This window comes from Fukomys damarensis, unplaced genomic scaffold, assembly GCF_012274545.1.
Source record: "Fukomys damarensis isolate Sample0158 unplaced genomic scaffold, DMR_v1.0_HiC HiC_scaffold_30, whole genome shotgun sequence".
Taxonomy (NCBI): Eukaryota; Metazoa; Chordata; class Mammalia; order Rodentia; family Bathyergidae; genus Fukomys; species Fukomys damarensis.
In genome coordinates, this window is record NW_022900942.1 from 47466668 (window position 1) to 47494377 (window position 27710).

The 27710-nt window shown below is 37.1% G+C and overlaps 1 protein-coding gene and 1 long non-coding RNA gene across 3 annotated transcripts in view; one reads left to right on the plus strand and one right to left on the minus strand.

Annotated features, from left to right (window-relative positions):
- Positions 1–10391: 10391 nt before the first annotated feature.
- On the minus strand, positions 10392–11811 carry LOC104871930. Its single transcript, XR_783003.2, has 3 exons — positions 11727–11811; positions 10845–11166; positions 10392–10491 (listed from the first exon to the last, which is right to left on the minus strand). It is a non-coding gene; the product is annotated as an uncharacterized LOC104871930 (long non-coding RNA).
- Positions 11812–11946: 135 nt separating this feature from the next.
- The window catches only part of Rprd1a (regulation of nuclear pre-mRNA domain containing 1A), a 56589-nt gene continuing 40825 nt past the window's right edge, over positions 11947–27710 (plus strand). The window contains exon 1 of one of the 2 annotated variants that reach the window (XM_019209593.2): positions 11947–12269. In XM_019209593.2, coding sequence (XP_019065138.1) covers positions 12119–12269 — 151 coding nt within the window. In that variant the 5' untranslated portion in view covers positions 11947–12118. The remainder of the gene's footprint in view (positions 12270–27710) is intronic. The other variant, XM_010638041.3, reaches the window with a different exon arrangement.

Consider the following 27710-nt stretch of genomic DNA (forward strand, 5'->3'; position numbering starts at 1 on the left):
CATAGAGAATCCAGGTGCCAAGGCTTCCATAGTTGCCCTTTTTTATTGTATGGCATTTACCTTTAAAAATATGCTGGGCATGGTGGCAAATTCCTGTAATCCCAACACTTTGGGAGGCTGAGGCAGGAGGATAGAAAGTTTGATCTCAGCCTTTGAAACTTAGCAAGACCCTGTTTTAAAAAAAATAATTTTTTTAAACCTCGGACATAGCTTATTGCAAAGGCCCTGGATTCAATTCACAGTAATAAATGAAAAAATAAAAAGTTCTTTACTTTTCTTAACTCTTATTTTATCCTAACCAAATAGATGAAGAGCACTTTTTCAGGTCTTCTGTCGTCCTCTGTATATTTCCCTCTAGTTCTCATCCCACCTTCACAATTTAGACCTCATTAGTTTTATATTACAGAGGCAGAAAAATTAAATGAAGTTCAGCAAAGTTAACTGAATTTGGTGAAAATCCCAGCACTAATGGATGTCAGAGACAAAGCTTAAACCCTGGCCTATACCAGCCTTGAAAACTGAAACATTTAGGAATTCAGGTTAGGTGGGATTTCCCAATCTCATGTCTGATGTTCTTCACCATCGCTTTTGAGGAATGGGACTCCCCATATTCATAGCATATTCTGAGCTATGAAGATTTGGCTGGTGGTGGTGGTGGTGGTGTGTGTGTGTGTGTGCACATGTGTGTGTTTCTCTGCAGTTCACAGGCAAAGTGCATGATTCTGGGTAGGGAGGCATGAAGTAGCTGCCTGATATGCCTGCCAAACAGGCTGGGCTTGCTGAGCTATGCCATAAAATGTCAGGCTTTGAGCAAAGGAGGACCATTGTAGTATCCAGGACTTGGCTGCAACATACTCTAAACATTTTCAAGAAACTCTGCCAAATGAATATGTCCCTAGATGTGAAACCAACATTGGGTTGGATCTGAAAATATTTGCTGACAGCACTCATTCATCTAACCCTTACCGAGCTACTGCAGTGACCTGTCACTGTCCTATACAGTGTTTTAGTAGTAAAATAGACCAAAATCTCTGCCTTCATGAAGCTTTCATTCTATTAAGAATACACAGACAAGAAATAAGAAAATTGGTAAGTTGTATAGTGTATTAGAAAGCGATACTTTACTTTTTAAAATCTATTAAGGCATCAGATATTTCTCCTGCAAAGAGCCAAGGAAATAAACTACCACATAATAATCCTAATAAAGGGCTGGGGATTTAGCTCAGCGGTTTGGTGGCCTGCCTTGCAAGCGCAAAGACCCGAGTTCAATCCCTGGTACCAAAAAAAAAAAAAAAAAAAAATCCTAAATAAATGATCAGCAGCTTTACAGAAGCAAAGTGATACAAAATGTGTGTTGAGCACAGAAAAGAATTAGAATTCATGAAAAAGTACTAAACAGAAATTCAGGAGATTAAAAATTCTATTGAAAATATGAGCAGCAGAAACAACCAACATGAGGAGAGTGTCAGAATAGAAGATAAGGTTGTTGTCAGTGATCAGTTACTGAAAGATACCTTAAAAACAAGAGAACATGACAAATGGATGCAAAGAAGACTATTCTAAGATTAACTGGGATTAGTGAAAAATCAGAAGGCAGAACAAATGGCATTTAAAAGCCTGTTTACAGAAATTATAGTAGAAAACTTTCCAAATATGGGAGAAAAATTTAACACAGAGACAAGAATTTCTCTTAGAAGGATATAGATCTTCTAATAGCCACAGTCAGAAAAGAACCTCTCCACAATACATCGTAGTCTAAATCCAGAAGTCCAACACAAGAACAGAATCTTAAAAGCTGTTAGAGAAAAGCAAAAAAATCACTTGTAATGGAAAATCCATTAGAGATAGGCGTGGTGGCTCACACCTGTAATCCCAGCACTCATGTGGCTGATGCAGGAAGATCACTGCAAGTTCAAGGCCAGCTTCAGCTACATATGGAATTACAGAGTGAGACTCTTGTCTCAAAAAACGTGGAAACCTGCAACTAGAATCATCTGTAGGCTATTATTCTGCAGTCTTTGTATATGAATACTTGCACGTTTTTTAAAATTTGAATTCAGCAATGTTGAAATGTCTGTATAGTTTATTTATACATCATTTAATTTAATAAGACTGACATTTTTAGTCTGTCAGTTTTCTTTTATCCTACCTAAATTTGATGTGTTAGTGGCCTTGTCATTGCTGTACCAATTACCTGAGAAAGATAACTTAGGGAAAGAAACTTGTATTTTGATTCATGCTTGGCTGGCTCTATTGTTTCTGGGCCTGAGGTGAGTTGGGATATCATGGCAGAAGAGTGTGGTAGAACAAAATTGCTTGCTTTGAGGTAATCAGGAAGCAGAGATCATATCTAGGCTTGGAGCCTAGATATATCCCCTAAGGTCACATCCCCAGGATCCAGTCCCTTCAATTAGGCCCCACCTCCTACGTTTCCATTATGTTATGGTTCATATCTAGATGTCTCATGCAGAATCTCTTACAGGTGAGGCTTTTGAAAAGTGATTGAATTAGGATTGATTATAGCTAAATGTGATGTTTAGGAGCTGGGGCCTGGTTAGAAAAGACGTCATGTCAAACTATGACCTTTTGGGGTATTTCTCCTTCCCTGGCTCCTCCCCTCTCTCTCTGCTTCCTGGTTGCCATGTCTCCAGTAGTTTTCACTCCAGCATCCTTTTCCACTGAATGGTTTCTATGTCTGAGCCTGCCAAATATGGACTGAAGCTTCTGAAATGTGAGCCAAAATAAACTTCTCCTCCTTTAATTGTTGGTGTTGGGTATTTTGTCCCAGTGAAGAGCGCAGTGACTAAGACATTACTGTTCAATAATGCCATTATGGTCTCATCAATGGATTAATCCACAGATGAAGTGAGAGTCCTCATGATCCAACTGCCTTCCAGAGACCACATATTTGAACACTTGAGACGAGGGCATGGATTTTAGACCTAAATCATATCAATAAGAGCCCTCATAGTAATTTGGGGTTAATTAAAAATTGGAGAAGTGGCTGGGATGCAGCCCAGTGACTGAGCATATGTTTAACATACATGAGGCCCTAGGTTCAATCCCTAGTGCTCCTCCCAAACAAACTGAAATTATGGGAAATGTTTACTCAGTTTAAAATTCTGGGAACATAGCTGCAGATCAAAGATTGCTTATCAATAGTCAAGGACTTTCTATTCCCCATACCTTCTCCCCTCCAGCTCTTCCATCTTCTCAGCAATCCTATGAACCCTACCTTTGCACTCCTTAAACTAACCAAATGGGGTAGATTTTAAGCCTTTTAATTCAGCCAATGAATTTAAAGGATAGAGGCTTCCTACATACTAGGGCTTAAAAACCCCTCTTCTCCACTGCTCAACTTGCCTGCTGCCTACTCATGCTCTGCTGCAGAAGTAAACTTTAAACTACTCTGGCGAGCCCTCTTGCTTGCTGAGCGCATTCTCTCCAGCACTAACAGTTTGAGTCTAGTGGCTCATTTCTAACAGTGTGAAAGAAACTCATTATTCCTATTGGCTGTCATCATCATTGTTGCTGTCATAGTCATCTTTTTCTTTTTCATTCTCATTCCTCCATCTCATCTTCTTCTCCTTCTCCTTCATCTTATGTTCTTTTTTACTATAGTAAAATACATACATCATAGAATTAACTGCTTTTAAAAACTAGAATTAACTGTTTTTAAGTGTACAAGTCAACGGCATTTAGTATACCTACAATATTTTACAACTGTCACTTGGATCTAGTTCCGAAATACTTCCCTCACCCACAAAAGGGACCCTCATGAAGCAGTTACTCCTATTCCTTCAGCCCCTAAAGGCAATCATTTTTAATTTCTGCATTTAACCTATTCTGGATATTTCAAATAGGCAGAATTATAAAATATGTGCTTTATGTGTCTGGTTTCTCTCACTTAGCATAATTTGAGGTTCATCTATCTTGTACTGTGTATTATTGTTTTCTATAGTTAAATTTCATTGTTTTCTATAGTTGAATAATATACTGTTCTGATTACTGTAGATTTGAAGTAAGTTTTGAAATCTGAAAGTGAGTCTTCTGACTTTATTTCTCAAGATTGTTTAGGTTATTGGTTGCTTGCAATTCTATATGAATTTGAGGTTAGTTTTTCCCATTTCTGCATAAAAGGTCGTGGGGAATTTAAGATGAATTGCCCTGAATCTGAAGATGGATTTGGGTAATGGTATGGATGTTCAGGTAAGTTGAGATATAAAGAGTAGGAAGAGTTGGAATCTTAGGTGAAGACATAAATTGGCCTAAGTAGCAATTTGGGTGGCTGCAGAGTTCATGGAAGAGAATAGTGTTAAAGATACAATTGGGTTTCTGAAGAAGGTAAGTTAAACTCTGTTTATGTTAAGGTTAAAAACTAGGCTAAGTGGAATGAATAAACAGGATATGTGATGGTAGTGAAGAATGTAAGTGTAGGAATAGACATTGGAGTAAGAGGAGAAGAAAGAAGCGTTATCATATATCCTCAGCTCTCTCTGAACCTCAACCTGGCATACTGTAAATAATAGGAAAGATTTTCTACTGAAGTCCATCCTTAAAAAAGGAAAAATGGAAAGATAAACTGTACTCATAGCCAAATAAATTAATAAACATATTTGATGCCTACTTCATACAAAGTTCTTTTTTTTAATTTTTTTCCTTTTATTGAGTTTATTGGTACAATCAAGGTATATAATACAGTTACATTCATTATTAGGATCCTGTACCTTTACATGATAGGTCTTGATTCTCATTTTTCCCCCTTGTCCCTGCACTCCCTTCACCCCTTCCTCCCCTCCCCATTTACAAACACTTTATGTCCATTTTTTCAATTTCTCATATTTTTTCCTCTCCCTTATTAACTTTCTCCCACCCTTCCCACTTTCCCTACACCTTTAGCCCTTTACTTCCTATTTCACATTAGTAATTATACATGATAGGTCTTGATTCTCATTTTTCCCCCTTGTCCCTGCACTCCCTTCACCCCTTCCTCCCCTCCCCATTTACAAACACTTTATGTCCATTTTTTCAATTTCTCATATTTTTTCCTCTCCCTTATTAACTTTCTCCCACCCTTCCCACTTTCCCTACACCTTTAGCCCTTTACTTCCTATTTCACATTAGTAATTATCTCATTAGGATCTCGTGTACTATTATAGTTTTTCACACCAAAGAAACTATTCGGTATTTCAGTTAAAGAAATCTCTGTATGAACATTAAAAATAGGGAATTCTAAAATAAAACTAAAAAGGAAAGTAAAAGAGAAAAGGCAATAATGTAAGATTAAAATAATCCTTAATTCTGAAGAAGAAAATGGTCCCTGAACATATTTAAATTTCTTCTTGCTCTTGTAGTCTTATCTTATTCTTTTTTTTCATTATTTAGAGAATATTTTATTAGTTTCTGTAATCAAACCCAAGTAGATATGTTCTTACATATTTAATACAGTGTGTCACCACTGTACTAATGCAAAAAAATTAACATTTCTAGACCAGTATGGCTGTCAATTTCTGTACAATGGCAACTCAACACAGTAAATTGGGACAACTTTTTCCAAAGTTGACAGCACAGTTAAAGTTTCCAAAAATTCAAATTATATATATATATGTATATAAATATATTTATATTTATATAAAAAGACCAATAATAGCAGTATGTTATGCAGCAACAGCTTTTCCAGGTTCTGCAGTCATCTGAACAAAATTATAGACATTCAGCACACTCCATTAAAAAAACAAAAACAAAAAAACAAAGAAAAGAATAATATCCAGAAAACAGCAAAGTTCTGTTGCTGTTGTGATACCTGGCACCTTTTTTTATTAGCATCTTAATCATCATCTGGAAAGAGAACATTCTAGAGTAATATCTTTAAAAATAGCTCTGATAAAGCATGATCACTACTATGTATCATAAAGCAGGTACAAAATATTTTACATTCACAGAGGTATGATACAGTACCGTCCTACATCAATAATACTAGAATCAGTTTTGGTTTGAAATTTGCTTTGTCTGCAAATAAGATTGCTACCCCTGCTTTTTTCTGGACTCCTGTCACGTGGAGATTTGTTTTCCATCCTTTAACTTTCAGTCTATGGCCTTCTTTTTGCACTAGGTGTGTTTCTTGTATACAACATATTGTTGAATTTTGCTTCTTATTTCATTTTGCCAGTCTATTTCTCTTGATTGGTGAGTTGAGGCCATTGACATTGCTGGATATAACTGATATGTACTGACTTATTATTGTCATGTTATTGGCCTTTTGTTGACTCTTTTTACTTTTTCACCTTCTCCTTTTAGTTTCTTGTCTTGCCTATTTGATTTGCTCTGTTGGGCCTCATGGTGTTGTTGCCGTCATTATCTTTTTCTAGGATCTTGTTTAGAATTCTTATAGTGCTGGTTTGGTATTCATGTAGTTTCTCAGGTGTTCTTTGTCCTGGAAGTATCTTATTTCCCCATCCATTTTGAAAGAGAGTTTTGCAGGATACATCAGTCTAGGTTGGAGGTTGTTCTCTTTTAGTACTTGAAATGTCTCACTCCAGGCTCTCCTTGCCCCAAGGGTTTGTGTTGAAAAGTCTGCTGTGATTCTAATGGGCTTTCCTTTGCATGTGATTTTTTTCTTCTATCGCTTGTAGTATTTTGTTCTTCTGTTGGGTTTCTGGGATCTTGATTATTATATGTCTAGGTGTAGAATTTTTTTTATTGTGGCTAGTTGGGGTCCTATATGCCTCACTTATCTGAATGTCAAATTCTTCCTCTCTGTTTGGGAAGTTTTCTGTCATTAATTGTTTGAACAGCTTTTTAAAGTCATTTGTATTTTCTCCTGCTACTTCATGGATTCCTATCAGTCTTATGTTATTCTTCTTTGCATCATCTAAGAGTTGTTGGATTGATTTCTCATGATCCCCTACTGTTTTTAAGAGACCTTTCTTTTCATGGTCACTGACTACAATCTTATCTTCTATATCTGAGAGTCTATCTTTGCATTCTTTTGTTCTGTTGCATGCACTTTTAATGGAGTGTTTAATCTCCTGGATATCTGTTTGAATCTGTTTTATGGATTCCATTTCTTTCCTATGTTGGGCATTTATTGTTTGCATTTCTTTCTTATGCTGGGCCTTCATGGTGTCTATCACGGTCCTGAGCTCAACTATTTTTTTTTTTTTTTCAGTTTCTGCTCTAGAGTTTTGAATCACTACTTTCATTTTGCTCACCATCTCTATGGTTATCTGAGAAATTATTTCTGTTTTGAATTTTTCTAGAGCCTGATTGATCTGTTTTGTTACTTCCTGTGCTTTGAGTTAAGGATGTCCTGGTGGTTCACTATCGGCCTTTTCATCCTCATTTGCCCTACTGTTTGCCATTGGTGAACTGGAAGTCTGTCTTTGTGTCTTAAATTTTTTCTCATTTTCATTTTTGTTGTCGGGCTGTCCTTGGCTTAATCTCTGGATTGTCACCCAAATCTTCCTGATATAGTTGTGCCCTAGCTTCTGGGTCTCTAATGACCCACAGACATTCTCATCTTCATAACATCAGAGAAAATAGCTCATCAAATCAACCACAATCCTTTATCCCAACTGATGCAATTTGCAACACATTATGATCAAGCATAACTTGGAAACTAACCACCTGTGGTAGTCACTAGTCTATCACCCTTAAACCATTTGAAATAAATTGAAACCAAGAAGCAGTCCAGAACATGTCTGCAGTGAACAAACTTTTCAATATAGTATATTTACCATTTAGTGGCTCAGACAGAGCTACGATGAAGACACCTCATCTCAGTTAGCTGATGGCTGAACCCCATGACACAGGCTGATCTCAGGCTGCAAGTACCAGATTGAGTTCCCCAACCTTCTGAACAGTTGTACTGCACACCATTCTACTACAGGTTTCCCACACCCTTTCTTTAAAGATGTTCAAAGTTGGGAACTCAGAAAAATACCCTTTATGACCACCTCTGCCTCTGCAGAGTGGGTCCAAAGACTGGCACAATCAGGAGGTCTTAGAGTGTGCGGGGGGGGGGCGTAAGGGGAGTTATGGGTGTTCAGGGGCACCTGTGCAGCTATCTTCCTGGCACTGGAGCAATGGTGGCTCCTGGTGGGAGAAGCCAAAGTTCTTGAATGGTGCTTCTCAAAAGATGTTTTAGGACTTTTTGTGGGGTTTTTATGCATCTTTCAGGAAGTTTCTTGTATTAATGTTGAGAATGTTATATGGTCCATTTTCTTACATCCTTTGTGAATGTTCATAGTTAAGGCAAGTGTATCTCAAAATGCTCTGCCTTAACTATGAGCTTTTTGAAATTTATTTTTTGTTGTTGGGCAGGGATTGAACTCAGAGTCTTGTGTGTGTGAAGCACATGCTATACCACTTAGCTACGTTCCTAGTTCATTGGAGTTAAAAATTAACTATGGCATGTAAGTAATATATGAACTTCTTATCCTAGTAAAAAAATGAAAATATAAGACAAAGTTCTTTTTAAATATTGAATTTCTAATATTTATTGAGTGTCTATAAAAAAGGATCACAATTTTCAACATGAACTGTTTTTTGGAATGCAAAGTCAAAAAAGAACAACACAGATAAATTCTTATATGAACTACAATGCAATACCACTTTACAAAAAAATCTTCTTCAATTATCACATCTAAGGCATAAATGACAAAAGCACTTTCCATATACAGGTATCATGCACACTGACAATGCATGTGTTTTGCTTTCTTGGCCTTTTAGTAGGATATACTTGACATCTCACTGATATTGCTGTTTTGTCAGGAGTTTCTTATATTATATAGTATGCAGTTAACATAAACATAAAATATCAGCAAAATAAAGAATTAAAACCATAATATACAGTGTGTTTAGAATAGCCTTCAACATTTTCACATCAGCTGTGTATTTGCTTGCAAAACCTAAATGATAACATCAAAAATAAATTCCTATAAATGAAAATACCAATAGAACTCTACAACAAAAATAAGCTTGGCTTCAATTGTTACACCCAAGGCAGTCTTCACACATGACAACTGCATGTTTCATGCACATGTGTCACTTACACTGACAGTATGTATGTTTTCTTTTCCTGTCCTTTCTTGTAGGACACAGTTGACTTTTTGGTTTTCCTGTTACAGCAGGTCTTTGGGATTGTGTGCCTGTTCACCTGTCAGTTCACCAGTGTGCTCCAGAATTTTTTTGCATAGGTTCTTGAGCAGAAACATTTTGCTTTTCCTCTGCTATAAATGATATTTTATGAGTTCTAGTCCCAATCCTTTAAGAAAATTTCTTCATGACATTTTTCACTTGTTGTTTTCTTTGTAAACTACCAATCTATGCCACACATGTTAAGGATCAAGTAAAACACCACCACTGGCAATGCTTTGTGTTTTGAATGACATCATAGTTGCTGCGTAACTCATTAACAACATCTATTCTACCTTTGGTAGGTTTTCATTTTGTCCAGGTTTCCCTATCAGTGTTTCCATCATGGTGCAATGTTGACATAAGCAGTACCAGTTTGTTTTTCTTTGCCATTTACCAGGCCAATCTAAATCTTTCTGAAATTCAAAGATTGTGCTATACAATTCTCCATTTTGAAATTGCAACATTTCTTTTGGAATTTCTGCTTTGTTCCTGTGTACAGTTCCTGTGCTGGTCAATCTGTGCTCTGTTAATAAATATAACATCAGTTGGAAACTAGTAAACCAACTGTCAAATGTCACATTTTTATTAGTTTGGGAGATGAGAGCAACAAGTGTGTTAACAACATCATTTGGCTTATTACTATATGAATATATATATAATAAATATATATTTAGATCTATCACTTTTCTATAAGTCTTTTACATTCCTGCGATTACCATGAGAAGTCCCTGCTAAGTACAGCAGACCTATAAATGCTTGCAGTTTAGCCAGTGAGGTGTCATATACATACATTTAAAAAATTTGGCTATTGGTGCATACAGTATATTTTACTTGCATTTCCGACTTTCTGTATTTCACAGCATCTTGTAGCATTTTATCTGTTACATTTTCCAATATTGAATGACATTGCTGTCATGTGCCCAATACATTTCACCCTGCCAACATCCTCACTATATATTTCAGACCTAGTTCTAATATTGGATCATTCCATTTGGTTCTGTAGCCATTTTGCAACATTTTGACTAGTCAAATATTTACTCATATTGCTGTTTTCTTTGTCATATGAATAAAAAAGTTCTCCACTCCTTTGTGTGTATCAGTTGATTTTTTTGCTCCATTTCACTGTCATAGGAACTTTGGCTCACATGGCCAATGTCAAAGTTATTATCATCATCATCCACCCACACCACTCTTCTGTTATGAAGCATATATTTTACCATAAAGGACCATCTTCATCATCCATGCATGAGTAATCTGATGATTCATTTTTCACCTCCTTTAAAACTTGCAAATCTGGTTTTTCATATGCCTTTGTACTGAATTGGTCTACTTCAAAATCATCTCAGGCAGCAGCTGAAAGAAAGACAAAGTTTAAGGGTTCCAATTTTGATCCTCCCTGAGACCATTATTAAAATACCAAATCCACCACATCTTACAATTATCCCCCTTTTTTTCATGTATGGTACTGGGGGTTGAGCCAAGGGACTTCAAATTGAAATAGATATCTAGCTCTATTTTTTTTTTTAATTTGAGACAGTATTTCACCAGGTTGCCCAGGCTGGGCTCAAATTTCTGATCCTTTTGTCTCAACTTCCCACAGTGATAGGGTGACAGATGTGTAACACTGTGCCCAGCTGATTTAAATCTATCTCTTGTATTGCTATGTGTACTCTGTGATAATGATGTGTCACAATTTAGCCATTTACCTGCTATGAGTTTCCGGGAAAAAGAGGGGCCTGAACATAGGTAGGAACCATTCCTTGCTTAGTCTTGAGCAACAGCATGGCTTCCACCTGCATGATGTGTTGCCAGGATCATACACACAGAGCTACACACACACACACACACACACACACACACACACACACGAAGTAGTTGGTGACTGAGGCAGTCAAACCATCCAGGGTTTCTAGGTTCTCCCACAGGTGTACAGCGTACAAGAAAGAGGCCAGCAGGGACATGACCATGTTCTTCTGATAGTACAAGGTAGCTTCTTTTTGTTCACTCTCCTCTGGGAACAGGAATAACCTGCAGAAGACAGGCAGTTAGTCCTCGTTGTAGATATAAGCAGAATCAAGGACACGAGATATTTTATGGATTTCAAAAAATTTGGAGTACTGGAGAGGCAGGTGCTGAAGATAGTACAGTATTCAGCACAGCCAGGATCACCCAGTAGGCATGGCAGGTGGGGAACACATATGGCTGAGCTTGGGAAAGAAAAACCAGCTAAACAGTGTGGATTTCCTGGAAAGACTAATTTCATCATCCCCACATCCCTACTCACTAGTTTTATTTTTAATTTTTGGTTCTGGGGATTGAGCCTAGAACGTCCCACACGTAAGCACCACTAAACTACACCCTCTGACCCTTACCAGTGTCCCCCCCTCCCAGCCAAGTCTGAGACATGATCTTGTTATGGTGCCCAGGTTAGCCTCCAATTCTTGAAATCAAGCCATCTTCCTGCCTCCCCCTCCAGAGTAGATGAGTCTACAGGCTCTTGCCAGTGTTAATGTTTTTTGTTTTTTAGTGTATTTTTAAGTGTAATGATCATGGAAATAGTTTTCCAAAGTGACTGCACCAATTTATACCAATGTTTATGCTTCCGTTGATATTTGTAATCACTGCAGTCAAACCGCCCAGCCCCGGAATGACCCAGGCGACACACCCATGACCACTTCCTGGACCGCCCCTTCCAGCCGGAGGTCCCGCCCCTTCCGCCTAGCGGTGCCACCTCTCTGCCGAAGCTCAATTCCCAGGGCAAGCCGCGGGAGGGGCGGGGCACGCTCCAGCCGTGACGTCAGTGCCGGCTAGACGCCATCTTGCTAGTTTGTGGCTTGACTTGGAAGCGGTGGTGGTAGCTGCAGCCGTAGTGAGGGCGTGGAGAAGGGTGGGGTGAGTGGGCGAGGCAGCGACGAGGGCGGCAAAATTCTCCTCCCCTTGGCCCCTCCGCGTGGGACGGCGTGGACGTGTTTTCGGAGGGATGTCCGCCTTCTCTGAGGCGGCGCTGGAGAAGAAGCTGTCGGAATTGAGCAACTCGCAGCAGAGCGTGCAGACCCTGTCCCTGTGGCTCATCCACCACCGCAAGCACTCGCGGCCCATCGTCACGGTGTGGGAGCGGGAGCTACGGAAAGGTGAGTTGCCCGCGCCGCTCGGTCGCTGCCCGCCACTCAAGCGGGCTCCTTGGTCCCCCTCCCGGGCGTCCCTGCGTCGGAAGAGCTGTTTCGGTGCCTTCGCACGAAGTCCGCGGGCTAGGGGCAGCAGCGTGCATCGCGCTTCCTGCAAGTCTGCGCTTAGTGCGTATTTATTTGATAAATTAATGTTTTAAAATTCGACTAATTTCGTCCCGTAACAGTGGCGGGGTCTTGGAACTCTGCACCCAGTTAGGGCCAGGAACTCAAGCAATCAGTATTGTTTTCACTCTGTGGGTTATAATGGAGGATCGAGGAAGGAGGAGGTAGGGAAATGAAGATTGGTGTGTGTTTGGGAGTTACTGCCATCATTTATAGAACATATCAACCTACATTTGTAAAATTAATGGAAATAAATCAGTTTTAGAACTGGGAGTCTAAAATGGGTCTCGTGATGCAATGGAAAGTACTGACTTCGTAAATTTTAGAGGATCTGGATTGGGGAATTTCTTATAACTTCTGGATTGTAGTTGCCTCACCTTAAAAATGGAGGCATTAGATTAAGCGATCTAAGAGCCCTTCCAGCTCTGTGATTACCGCCTGAGCAGCGTCATTAGTTTGCAGAACAGTTGATGGTGTTTCTGCAAAAGAAAACTTTTGAGCAGACATCTGTTACTAAAATATCCAAAATTGAGTTCACTTCTGCAGAGCAACATCATCTGAAAAGACCTGATTTACGTTAGTGAAACTGAAAATTTAAACTCATTTGCTTAGTTTATATCTTCTTCTTAATTCATTAGGCAGAGCGGGCACTCTTGTTTCGGATATTCTGATGGTTATAATTGTGTTAAGGATTTTGTTTTTATTTTTTGTTTTTTGAGACAAGCGCTTGCTTTGTAGTTCAGGTTGGCCCTGAACTCACTGTGTAGTGCAGGCTGGCCTCGAACTTGTTACGATCCTCCTGCCTCAGCCTCCCGAGTGCTGAGATTACAGGCCTGCGCCACCACGCCCAGTTCAGTGTTAAGGATTTTAATAAACCATCATTAATTAAAGTAGTTGCTTCTTTACTGATTCAGTGTGAATGCCATGTGAAAGCTATATGGGATGGAGACAGATTGTACTTGTGTATTTGTTTGTGTCTAAAAATGTCAACATAAATAACATAACAAATTGAATTATAGCCCTTTTTTCATTTTCTGTATATGCGTGTATTGGCATCAGATGAGGAATTAAATGACCTATAAGTGGAAAATATTTGAGAAATATAGATATAAAGGTCGGGAAAACAAATATGAACATCTTCACAACTGTAGTTTCAAAATCTGCAACAGGTTTATCCTGTTAGGAGGAGAACATTTAGAACCACTTAAAACCAGTAAGAGTGATACTCCAGACCCATTTAAGAACTGTTGCAAATCAATAGATAAATGGCAACATTTTATAAGCTTTTCACATGAGGAAACCTGAAAGGCCAATGAATGGTCACTACGATTTAAAAAACAATACTTAGATATTCCTTTATCTTCATTAGTTTGGTAAAAATAAAAAGTATGACAATATAAATAAACTATTGAAATAGCCGGGGATTTAGCTCAGTGGTTCTGCTGCCTGCTTCACAAGTGCAAGGTCCGATTACCAAAAACAACACACACAAAAACTATTGAAGTTGATGAGAAACAGTAACATTTAGTACTGCTTGGTGGAAAAGTAAAAAGCCTTAACCATGGTTGAGATCAGCTTAGCGGCCTCTAAATAAGATGACCCTTTGATTTAGCAGTTTCCTTTCTAAAATATGCTCATAGAATTATTTAGCAGTCTTGTAACAAAAATGGAAACAGTTTAAACATTGCATTAGAGAATGGCTAATTGTGAAAATTCATATATAATACTATCCAGAGGTTTTCATAAGGTAAAACTGCAAAATATGACTGAATTAAAAAACAACATACAGGAAGAACATGTTTAAATGAGATGGGGAACAAGGGAGGAAGAAGGAGGAAGGAAAGGAAGGGAAAAGGGAAAATTTTAAACAGCTTTTTGTTTGTTTGATTGTTTTTTGTTTTTTGAGACAGGGCCTCACTATGTAGTTGAGACTGACCTGGAACTCACTGTGTAGCCCAGGCTGGTCTCGAACTCACAGCGAACCTCCTGCCTCAGCCTCCCAAGTGCTGGGATTTCAGGGACGCGCCACCACGCCCAGATAAACAGCTTTTGTAAGGGGATAAAGGGTTGAAGGGAAGAGAGGGGAATGGAAAAAGTAAGATATATTATGTACAGGTACAGATTTCCTATGATGAATGTGATCAATATGTATGACACATGTATTAGTAAAAAAATAAAGACACAAAATCTTTAAGCAAAGTACAGACCAGTATGCCATTTGGTAAAGTTTAAAAGGATGAAAATGACACTCTCTTGGATGCAGTAAAACACGCATAGCACAATTAGAGCTACATTCCAAAATAGTGGCGGGTGTGGTAGTGCATGCCTGTAATCCCAGCACTTGGAAGGCTGAGATAGGAGGATTGCTGCGAGTTCAAGGCCAGCCTGGGCTAGAAAGTGAGTTCAAGGCCAGCCTGAACTACATAGAGAGCCTGTCTCAAAAAAATGGTAAGATGTGATGTCAACTGGGTTTGATGACCGTCATCTGTTTAAATACTTCATAATTAGGAAAAATTAAGGCATATAAATGAGATGCGTTGAGGAGAGTGATGATAATGAAAATAATGATGATAGTGAACATCTGCTGTAATTCTCATGTTGGCCTGTATTAGTCCACCAAGGGTTTCAATTCCTTGACATGTGACTGCCTCTGCAGAGAAAGCCTTTGTGTCCTCCCACTCCTCTACAGTTTGTTAATCAACTTCAGAATCCTCACTAATAATAGTAATCACTTACTGGTTGTGTACTCAGGAAGCTATCAATTCATATTGTATTGGAAATCGGGATATGTATGTCACATATTGGTGATGAAGTAGATAGATAGTGGACTCTTATGTTTTCCTGTTTTTCAAGTTTTAGCTTCTTTAACCCCTACAGTCCTGAAGGTTCTTAAATATTTGTTGAATTTATATTCACTAATAAGATTTTTTTTATTAGTATGTGGTGCTGAGTACTGTATATTCTTGGCTGCTCTAATTTGTTTCCAGAAAAAGAGAATCAAAGTATTTTTCATTTGCTTTAAAAATATACAGCAATATAAGCCAGGCGTGGTGGTGCACGCCTATAATCCCAGCACTCCGAGGCTGAGACAAGAGGATCGCTGTGAGTTTGAGGCCAGCCTGGGCTACACAGTGAGTTCCAGGTCAGTCTCAACTACATAGTGAGACCCTGTCTCAAAAAAAATAAAAATAAAAAACCCAAAAATATATATACAGCAATATAAATCAATAAAATGAAGCAATTCTATTCTGATTTTACAATTCAGTAGCTTCTGTATTGTCTGATACTGTGCATGTTTCCATCAGAGTTAGAATTGAACAAGGGACAATTTGCACTAAGTTTTATACTTAAAAATGATGGTTACAGACTGACTATAAATTTGAGTATAAATTATTGCATCTTTTGTTGTTGTTGCTGCTCTTGTTTTGAGACAGGGTCTTATTGTAGTTTAGGCTGGCTTTGAACTCACTGTGTAGCCTAGACTGGCCTCAAACTCAAACTCCCAGCGATCTTCCTGCCTGAGCTTCTAGAGTGCTGGGATTACAGGCGGGCAATACCACGCCTGGCTACTCTTACTGTATCTTTGAAGATGATTGCTGAATTATATTTTGGGTACATAAGCATTCTCTTCCTTTTTTTTTTTTTTTTTTTTTTTTTTTTTTTTTTTTTTTTTTATTTTTTTTTTTTTTTTTAGATTTTTCACATCCCCAATAAATTCTATAATATAAAATGATTTTTATAACAATTTTGATAGGCAGATATAAATTATCAATAGGCTGATTAAAAATAAAAGGCTCATTATGAAAGATGTCAAATATATATGCCATTTAATCTCATGGCTTCAGCAGTTACATATTTTTGTTCACACTTTTAAAAAAGTTATTTTCTTAAAATACATCAAATATCCAGTGATTTTTTAAATTAGCTTTCCCCTCAGTTATTAGTTTGATTTAAGATCCACATAAAGCTTATTTATTGTGGTGGTTTACTGTATTCCTTTAATCACTTTACATCTCTGGATTCCCTCAGTCTTCTATTTTAAATTTATTCTTTGAGAAAACCAAATTGGTTGTTTCATAGAAATTTTGACAGTACAGACTAGGAATCTCTCAGACTTTATCATTTGAGGATCCCTTTACTTTTAAAAAAAGTATTGGGGATTCCAGGTCTTTTTTCCCCCTGCCCTGCCTTCCCTTATTTCTCTGAGAGTAGTGTCATCATTTCTTAGGCTGGGCTTGAACCTTATACCCTACATTTTTGCTTTTGTGTGTGATGCTGGGGTCAAACCTTAGATTTCTGGTGGCTAAGCACTTTATGAGTAAGCTACACCCCAACTCTTACAAGTCTTTTTTTTTTTTTTGGTACCATGGATTGAACTCCAGTCCTTGTGCTTGTGAGGCAGGCGGCAAAAACCACAGAGCTAAATCCCCAGCCCCTGCAAGTCTTTATAATGTCTGAATGGAAGACAGTTGGATTCTCATGTTTGTTTTTGTATGAGTCTTGCTGTATCACACATCACATGATGTCTGGAGAAACACCACAATATGCATATGAGAGAACAAAAGTGAGAAAAGACAGATGAAATCTTAGCATTGTTGTGAAAGAAGTTTTGACTTCATGAAGCCCATGAAATGGTCTTGAGGACCACTGAGTATCCACAAACTGCTAAGAACTAGACCATTTTCTATAATTCAGTAGTTAGATCAAGAAACTAGGATACATTTTTTGCCTTAAGGAGATACATTTCCTTCACAATATTAATTGCCCTGAAAACTTACACTAAATTTAGGAAATTTTCCTTTGGCTTACATTGTAATTTTCTTTAGGTTTTCTCAGAACAAGCTTTTTAAAAAAATGATTTGATGTTATTTTTGCTGATGGTTAAGCAAATTAACTTTGCATTTCTAATAAAAGTAAAGGTATGATCCTATATTAAACATACATGACTAATTTTTGCAGGGTTTTTTTGGGGGGAGGTTCTGGGAATCAAACGCAGGCCCTTGAGCTTACCAAGCAGGTGGTGGCACCTCTGAGCTAAATCCCCGGCTCCTTTTGCAGGTTTTTTTGATGAAGTGAATTTTTCATTTGAAATGTACAAATAAGATACTTACGATACATTTTATTGATTTCCTTTATTTAAAACATACTGATTGAGCTCCTCTCTCTGCTAACATTTAAGATTATTCAATGGATAAAAAAGACACAGCTGTCTTCATGAACTTGCATATCAGCTAGGGAAGTAGACTTTTAAATTGGTAACTGTACAGTAATGGAAAGGAGAAATACATTTAGGAATCTAGCTTTGTTAAGGGCATCAGGGAAGACTTCGGAGAACATTTTGGTTCTTAAGTACCTTTGGAGCGAAACAAGATAATACATATTTTGGATGAATCTTTAGTGTTTGATATGTGGAAAGAACTTTTAAGTGATTTAACATATGCATTAATATTTTTGTTTGCACAAATGCATTCAGAGTATTATAATGATTAATTATTTACTTATTTTCCTGTCGTTGGGTCTTTTGGGGTCATTTTTGGTTCTTTAGTATAACTCATGGCTGCTCTCAGGTACCCATTAGTCTTATTCTCCTTTAAAGCTTTTCCTTTTAAAATAACAGAAAATTAAAAAGGCTTTTGCTGGTCGGGGATTTAGCTCAGTGGTTCTGCTGCTTGCCTTGCAAGTGCATGGTCAGAGTTTGATCCCCAGTACTCCCCCACCCCAAAAGGTTTATACTGTTGTAAGTTCTTAGATTTTCCAGTTGTATACCTAAAACTATACTAGAGTAAGCAAAAATATGCACATAATATAAAATTCAAAATAGGCTTATAGAGGAGAAAAAGTGTTGATGATATTCTTCCAGAATTTTCTGTGCACATAAAATGCATTTGCTTTTTTCCCCGTTTCTTCCTTATTTAGAAAAATCGTAGAATACTAAACTCCTCTGTTCTTGCTTTTTCCCTCTAATTTATTTATCAGATTATTACATATTTGTACCATCTGTAAGTGTTGCTCATTTTAAAAACAATTGTATTCTACTCCATTTTATGGGTACACACACATTTATATCACCATTCTGTTGAACATTTAGGATATATTGGTTTTCTATGATAATTTCTAAATACTGTACATTACTAAATATTATTTCTTTTTGTTTTTGGTGTAAGTATTCTAGTATTACAGTATGAGTATAATAAAAAATTATTATATCAGTATTTTGTAAATTAGGGCAATGCTTTGTATTGATCTTTGTGATGGTACACTTTGGTCCAGTTCAAGGAACATCATTCTGCTTCAGAGAGCACTTTTTTCTTTATAAACACCTTAGACATTTAATTCAGCAAGTTGTCTTTGTCTCTTTATTATTTTAAGATCATTCTTCAAAAGAAATTAAATTTGGGGTAGTCAGGGTCTTTATTTTTTCCAAACTACCAAAGTTGTCTTAGAGTACTATGAGGTACTAACTTGAAAAACACTTGTGTGGGTTACTTTTATATGGTTAGCTGAATTGGGCCACATGGTGCTCATACAATTGGTCAGGTGTTGTTTTTATTTATATGTGTGTGTGTACCAGTAAGGTCATTTTTTTTTTTCTTTTTGGTACGGGGGCGGGGTGTTGAACTCAACACCTTGTGCTTGCGAGGCAGGTGGTAAGATTTTTTCTGATTGAGAAAGGTTATGTCAATTGAATTTTTAGAATGAATAAAGTAGATTGCTCTATAATGTGAGTCAAATCATTTGAAGGCCTTAATAGAACAAAAAAGTTTGACTTTCTGGAGAATAAGAGGAATTCCTCAGAAATTCTGCCTAGCTGAGACATTGGTTTTTTCCTGCCTGTGGGCTTGAACATCTGCTGTTTGCCCTGGGTTTCTACTTACAGACTTCAGACTGAAACTGTGTCATTGACATGGCTCTCAGGCCTTTGGTATTGGAATGGACCTACAGTGTTGGCTCACTCTCTTATGTCTCTGGTTTATCAGCTACAGGTCTTGGGACGTGTCAGCTTCCATCATTCAGAATTCTTGGTTGTTATTTCATTTTTCTTTCAGGACATTAATATGTTGTTGTCTGGTCATTTCTGGTGAGAAATTGGCTTTTAATCTTTTCAAGCTCCCTTGTACACACAATCACTTCTTTTTCAACTGCTTTCAAGATTCCCTTTGTGCCCCCACCCCCAGTACTGGGAATCAAACTCAGAACCTTGTGCTTGCCAGGTAGGTGCTGCACCACTGTGCTAAATCTCCTGCCCTGTGCTTTGTCTTTTGGTAGTTTATAATGTGTTCCAGTTTGGATCTCTTTGATTTTTATTCTTTGGAGTTCATTAAGTTTCATGGATTTATAGATTCATGTCTTTCCTCAAGTTTTGGATCTCAGCCATTACAGTAGTTCTCCCGGTGGATGCCTGAAGCCGTAGTTAGTACTGAATCCTATATATACTGTTTTCCTATACAGATATGCACAAACTTGATGCTTTTACAAAAGTCTTAAGTACTTGTTATATACTTTTGTTGTATAACTTAGGAGTTTGAGATGCAATCGCAAAACTAGCCAGATTTTCTTTTTCCTTCACAATTTCATGGGTAGAAGATTGTTCTTACTGTAGATATTAGCAACCTCAGAATACAGTTACTTTCTTTCCTTATTAAACAAACACATAAGTATCACCTCTCTAATTCTGCCAGTACCACAGAATCTTGATTATGGTAGCTATATTAAGTCTTGAAATCAGGTAGATTGATTTCTCTTGTTATATTTTCAAAGTTGCTTTTAACTATTCTAGTTTCTTGGTATTTCCACATAAACTTTTAGAGTAAGCTTTTCTGTACCTATCAGGAAATATCTTGCTGAGATTTCTATAAGATTTGCCTTAATGTTACATGTAAGTTTACGGCGAATTGACATTTTTACTATTGAGTTTTGTAATCTATGAACATGGTATATTTCTCCATTTATTTAGATTTTCTCTGATGTTTTCATCACTTTGTAGCTTTTCATTATACAGTGGACCTTGACTTATGAACTCAATTTATTCATGAACTCTGGGTGTAATTCAAGTTGGTTGTAAATCAAAACTTTTTCCTATAAGAAATAATGGGAATACTCATAATGAGTTCCAAACCTCCCAAAGTACCCCTTAACTAACCTTTTCATAATAAAAAAGGGTTGTATGTGTGATTATCAGAAACACTCATAATTTTTTTAGTGTATTCACCAAAAAGTTATAAAATGTATCTGTCAGGTAAAAAAGGCCAAAAACCAATACCAGAGCAGAACCACTACAAGCCTTTATTGTAGGGACAATCTGCCAGGCCATCTCTGATCAAAGGAGAGAGAGTAATATAACTTGAGTCAGGGAGCACTTCTTATAGGACTGGGGTGGGGCTTGTAGGAGCTGGGTGGAATTGAGTGATGTATAGTGGCTAGGGCTTGGGGGAGCTTGTGACATCACTAGGAGGGGCTTCTCGGCAGGAAAGGAGGCATGATGGGAAGGGGAAGGCTGTCCTTTGGTGGGAGAAGCCATATTTTTAGCTGAGAAACAGGGCATTATGGGAAGGAGAAGGCTATTCATTTTATGTAGTGGCCATCTTAAGGCGAGGGAAATCTTAACAATACCTAGTTTACCAGAAACGACAATTTCATATTTTCACCATTCAAGTTGACATCTTTGTCTTACAGGAAGAAAGGATGAAATGGAAGGTGGTTATTATTTGGAAAGAAAGTCCCCTTCCATAAGAACATCAGGAATCTGTAGCCCACTAGGACCTGCTTCTGGCTCACTAGGTCTCAACCTTTTCAGAACTAAAAACTGGTCTAAGGTTGTCTCTTTCTGTCTTCTTTAACACTGTTTTGTAGTATTACATGACATTGTCATTAAGCAAGTGAATGTAATGATTGGCTCTTTCTCTGTGTGGGTGGGTCTTCTTTACAATTATTTGTAGCTCTCCATTTTTTCAGGATTTCTTTTATTTCAGAACTTTGCTGCTGTGATTATTGATACTCCCCCTCCTCTTCAGAAAGCTCTTCAGCTGACATTTCTCTGTTACTCAGCCAGAAGTTGCTGAAGTTCCTCTGTAGATGGTTCCTCTGAGTGTTCCTCCAGTGGTTCCTCAACATCACCACTTTCTACCTGCAAGCCTGTGGACTCTGCTAAGTGACAGTGTTATCAGCCACAGGGTCAACTGAGGGCTCAGGCTCCTCTACACAGCCTTCAGAGTCTCCTGTATAATGTTAGGCCACAATTTCTTCTAGGCAGATCTTAGTGTCCTTAGACATTGGCCCAGGATTTCTCAGCCACACAAAAGAAAGACTGGCATTCAGGTTGTAACTAACTCCAGACTGGTTGTAACCCAGGTTGTTCATATGTGAGGCCAATAATAACTTAAGGGCCACTATACAAGTTCTGTATATATTTTGTTAGGTTTACAGTTAAGTATTTAAATTTTGGAGCAATTTAAATTTGTATTTTAAGTTTTGCTATCAACATGTTCATGTCTAATATATTGGAATACAAATGACTTTTGAGTTATTTATCTTGTGTGACCTTGCTAATCCCACTTAGTTATAAGCCCCCATTGATTTGTTGGAATTTTCACTGTAAGTAATCCTGTCATCTAAAAATAAGGAGAGTTTTGTTTCTGAGTTCTATGTCTTTTATTTTTAAATTTTTTGTTTTATTGTTCTTGCTGGAATTTCTAGAGTTGTGTTGAATAAGAATGATAGAGCATTGTTCCCAGTTTTAGAGAGGATGTATTGAATTGAGTCTTTCACCATTAGATAAAATGTTAGCTATATGTGCTTTCAGATGCACTTTATCAAGTTGAGGAAGTTCTTTGCTGGCTTCTTGTAGATTTTATTGTGAGTCTTCACTGAAAAAAAAAAAATTTTTTTTTTTTTTGGTACCTGGGATCAAATTCAGGACCTTCCACTTGCCAGGCAGGCACTGTGCCATTGAGCTAAAGTACTGGTTTTCTTCACTGAATTTTATCAGAAGCTTCTTCTGTGTCAACTGATAGATCAGACAGCTTTCTTAGCCTGTTAAAATGGTATATTGCATTGATTGATGTTTTGATCTTAGCACCAGCTTTGCATTCTTCGAGTGAGTTCCACCTGTCTGTTCTATAATTCTGTCTGTATATTGCTGAATTTCACTAATACTTTGTTAAGAATATTTGCATTTGTATTAATGAGGGCTGTTGGTCTGTGGTTGTCCTCCTGTTGTGGGTACTGTGGTTTTGATAGCAGAGTAGAACTAAATCCATAAAATGAAGTGGGATATTTCCCTCTTCTGTTTTTTGGGTGCAAATTAAACAGAATTTTAAAAATTCTTCTTTAAACATTTAATATAATTCTCCAGTTAGAAATCAGCTGGGTCTGGAGATTTCTTTTTTGGGAGTTTTATAATTGTTAATTCAATTTCTTTAATTGTTGTAGGCCTACTCAGATTATTTTATATTGAGTCAAGTTTGGTAGCTTGTGTTTTTTGAGAAAGTGGTCCATTTTGTCAAGGTATTCAATTTATGTTTCTGGAGTTGTTAAATTCACTTATTATCTTGGTATTGTCCTTAAGGATTACTGATATTGATCATTTGTGTCTTTTTTACTTTGTTATTCCTTTTAAAGGGGTTTGAATTCAGGACCTTGCACAGCGGTAGGCGCAGTGCCACTGAGCTAATTCCTGGCCCTAGTATATTTTATGAATAAGGGCAAGTATTCTATGGAACACACTCAAAGAGCAGAAGTAATTAAAAGGTATAGTTTAAGTTTTGACAGATATAACAGAGAGTACCTCCCTCTACTGATGAGGCATTGTCTAAGAAACCTAGCCAAAACAAGATTAGAGAGCCAGAATTTCATAACATAACTCCCAAGTGCAAGATCCTGAGTTTAAAGATAATATGTACTAAAGATTTGAAACAATCTATGTATCATGTGACCTAGTAACTATTAAAAGGAATAAGGCTATTAAAAAGAATTTCATAATTGTGTGCTTATGAATACAAAAATGACTTGGATATATGAAGTATGATGGCTCTTTGTAAAATATGTGCAACAATTTCATTTATGGAGAAAACATACATGTATATGTGTGTGTATAATGCTTGCAAAAGTACACAAAATGGCCCTAAAAGGATACAAACTAAATTATTAAACCACGTATATCTGTGATAGAGGAGAGTTGGAAATGAAAAGATGATCAGTCACTATATGCTCAACCTTTGGTTTCATTAATTAACTTTATAATGGATTTTTAAAATTATACACAGAAGTAAAAGACTAGATTTTACTCTTCCATGAATTCATCACTCACCTTCAACATTAATACTGTATCTTATTTTCTCTTTGAATCATCCCTACCCTTCCCCCCCTGGTTATTTAAAGCAAATACTAGACAGATTATTTTAATACTGATACATCATACAGTACATAAATGAAGACTTACATTAAACTTAATATAATCATAACAGTGCTATTTTACCTAACAAAGGTTAGCTGCAATTAATTATTACCTTTCAAACCTAGGCCATGTTCAGTAGTGCAGATTTCCCTCAAAAAATGTCTGAATTAATATTCAAAGTAGACTCCAACAATGCCTAGACATGAGTTTTGGTTAACATGTCTCTTAATACACTACACTTCTGGCCGGGCACGGTGGTGCACACCTATAATCCCAGCACTCGGGAGGCTGAGGCAGGAGGATCACTTTGAGTTTGAGACCAGCCTGGGCTACATAGTGAGGTCCAGGTCAGTCTCAACTACATAGTGAGACTCCATACACGGTGTACAAGTGTATCACTGAGCTATGTGGTCTGAGTCCCAGTATTATTTTTCAGAAAGCAAAGTTTTTCATTTCCATTCTAGGAATGTAATGTAAATAAATGGGCAGATCATTCCAAAACTCTTCCAGTTGACTGTACAGTTTATAGTGGTCTGCTGGTCCAGCATGAAATTCTTTTTTGCGCCTTTTAGAATTTATTTGGTATATGTCCTAAAATCAAAGTTTTGAAAATTATTTCATTTATAAACTTGTATTTCTTTTGGCTTTTTAGAATGGGAAAGACATTCCTTTGCTTGCACATGTATGGATATTTTTCTTTAACCAAGTACTGAAATAAGAGAAACCATGGATAAATACACTTTCAGAACAAAAAAGATTGGTGGAATACCAGGTCGGCACTACACAGAAGCCCTTTGAAGCATGTAAATTTAATATATTTAATGTGTAATACATAATACATGTAATACATAATTCATGTATTTCTCCTTTGTGACTTAATTTTTTTATTTCTTGGTAACTTCCTTCTCCCCACATTCTTTCTTGATCGTCACCCAAATTATAGCTTATTGTTTACTGTGTGTGCTTCTGTGTGTGACTTAACGCTATTGTAGCTCTCTTTCCATATTCAGTATGTATAGCTCTATTTCATTTTTGGGCTACTGCACAATATTGCATGGATTGTATGCATGTGCCATGATTTATTTAGTCACCTCCTTGATGCTATCCTGAATATCCTTCTTTTGCATTAATGAGAACATATTGATAGGACAAACAAAATAGATATGGGGTCCAGGAGCTATATGAATTTACATTTTTGCTAGATCTTACCAAGTTTTTTTTTTTTTTTTTCAAGAGGTTGCATTAACTTTTTTTTCCCCCCCTTGTACCAGGGATCAATCTCTGGATCTTGTGCTTGCATCAACGTATTAGTCACCAGTGTCTAAAAGTATTACTCTTATCCCTACTTTTGGTGACCTATCACTAACACAAAATGCACGTTGGTTTTGTTTAACGCTTGTGTTTCTTTGGACTTTCTATTGCCCCTCTTTTTTGGGTGCACAATACATTTATATTCATCATTGGGAACTTGTACCTTTACATGATATATCTTGGTTTTTATTTTTTCCATGTTCTCTTGCCCTCCCTTCAACTCCTCCACCCCTCCCTATTTACAAAGACTTTGTTTCCATTTTTTCCTTTTCTCATATTTTTGTTCCTTCCCTTCTTTCCTTTCCCTTTCCACTTCCTCTACTCCTTTAGATCTTTTCTTCCTTTTTCACATTATCAATTATGCATTTTACACTTAGTTTCTTAACACCAGGGAAACTATTCGGTATTTACACGTGTGTCCTATTTATTTCACTTACGAGTATGGCCTCACTCTTCAGGATACAAGCACTTTTACACAGTGCAGACTTCTTTTTGTGTGTGTGTACTTCAGAGAATGCTTATTTCTACCAAAACATGTTTTCAATTTCATTTTGTTGTACTACATTTATTTATTTATTTATTTATTTATTTATTTATTTATTTATTTAGTGCTGGGGATCAAATTCAGTACTTTGCGCTTGTGAGGCAGGCGGCAGCAACACTGAGCTAAATCCCTGGCCCTGTTGCACTACATTTTTACAAAGAGTTTTTAGGGGCCAGGGATTTGGCTCAGGGGTCCCCCAGCCTGCCTCACAAGTGCAAGGTCCTGAGTTTGATCCCTGGTACATACGTACGTACAAATAAATAAATAAATAGATAGATAGATAGATAGATAGATAGATAGATAGATAGATAGAGTTCTTAGGTATTAAACGATGTCTAAGGGTTAAGGAACTGAATTGAATTAGATCTATTGCCTGACTTTACTGAACTAAAGAATCAGGATTTAGTTTGGAGAGGACCTAGTGAGTTGGGGGACTTAAGACAGCTTGAGGAAACAGATGTCTGGAAAAGGAGTTTTAGAAGATGGAAGAATTCAGAACCTTTTATAAGACAGAGTTGAACTCATGTACACACGAAAGGAAATCCTAACTCCATGGTTTCATTGGTTCAGAAAAGAACTGATGATTAATGTGAAAAACACTTTTTAAAATTCCTAAAATGGGGAGAGTACTAGTAAAGGGTATTTGGGAAACCCTGGAGCAGTGGTGGCAAACCTATGGCATGTGTGCTGCAGTGGTCTGTTTGTATCATTGAAAGCTCTAAAAGGTTCACCATCACTGCCCTAGAGATACTCCAGAGTTTGGAATAGATACTTTTTAGTTGTAGTATATTTCTGATTATACAGAAAACTTTGTTCATTTATTTTTGAGTTTCACTCAGCTTCTATGATAGCATTCTACTTTAGGCTCTGATGTGGGGACACCCCCCGCCCCCGTACTGAGGATTGAACTTGGGGTCCTATACAACTGAGCTACATCCCAAACCCTTAAATTTTAAAAATTTTAATTAGTTAATTGATTAATTTAGGTATCAGGGATCAAACTCAGGACCTTGCGCTTGTGAGGCAGGCATAGTGCCACTGAACTAAATTCCCAGCCCATAAGTTTTATTTTATTTTATTTTGAGACAGTGTTTTGCTGTGTTGCCTAGGCTAGCCTTGAATGTGAGATTCTTCTGCCTCAGCCTCTTAAATAGCTGGGAATATAGGTGTGCCACAGTGCCCTGCTTCTAATGTGAAATTATTTTTTCTACCTGACATCAGGCAGTGTCTGGTTCATTCTCAATGGCAACTACTCAAAAGAATTATATAACTCAAGAAGATATAAATTATTTTCTTGTTAGTTGCTTTATTAGAATTATTTACAAAAATGAGAAATTTCAATTAAAGAATTTGTAAAATGGGAATTTACTATAAAGGAATATAAGAATTTTTCTTCTGTGTAAGTAACTCCCTAAAAAGCAAAGAAATTATTAAGAGGTGATTAGATGTGGACAAGGAAGAACTAGGGCAATGGCTGTAAACCCATGCTACATGTGCCCCGTGGGCTGTTTGTATCATTACTCTAAAATGTTTGCTATCACTGAACTAGGACAACAAAAGAATTCCTATAATGCTGACTAATTTTGAATTGTGTCTTCTTTCCTGTCCCTTACAGTTTTCTTAAGTGTTCATTTAGTCTTAACCTACTTGAGCTTTCCTAATGCATCTGAAGTGCAGTCCCAACCTCTAAAACTTCAGAATTTCTGTTTACAAAATGAAGCTTAAACTTGTTAGTTTGATATTTAAGATCCTCTCTTTTGCTCTGGCTTCTGACTGCATTACCCTCTGTATATAATGAATAGTGCACTAATCAGTTCACTAATAGGAGCTTCTGAAGCCTAGAGTAATTGTTTTCATTCATGTTTCCTTACATTTTTATACTTAAGGCTTAAATAGGCATTTATGAACTTGATTGTGAGTCTTCTTTTATTCCTAGTACCTGTTGCAGTATCCATGAATATGCTAGGTACTTGCTTATAATTTAGTTTACCACAAAAAATAAATGAGACTTTTCAATATATATATATGATATATA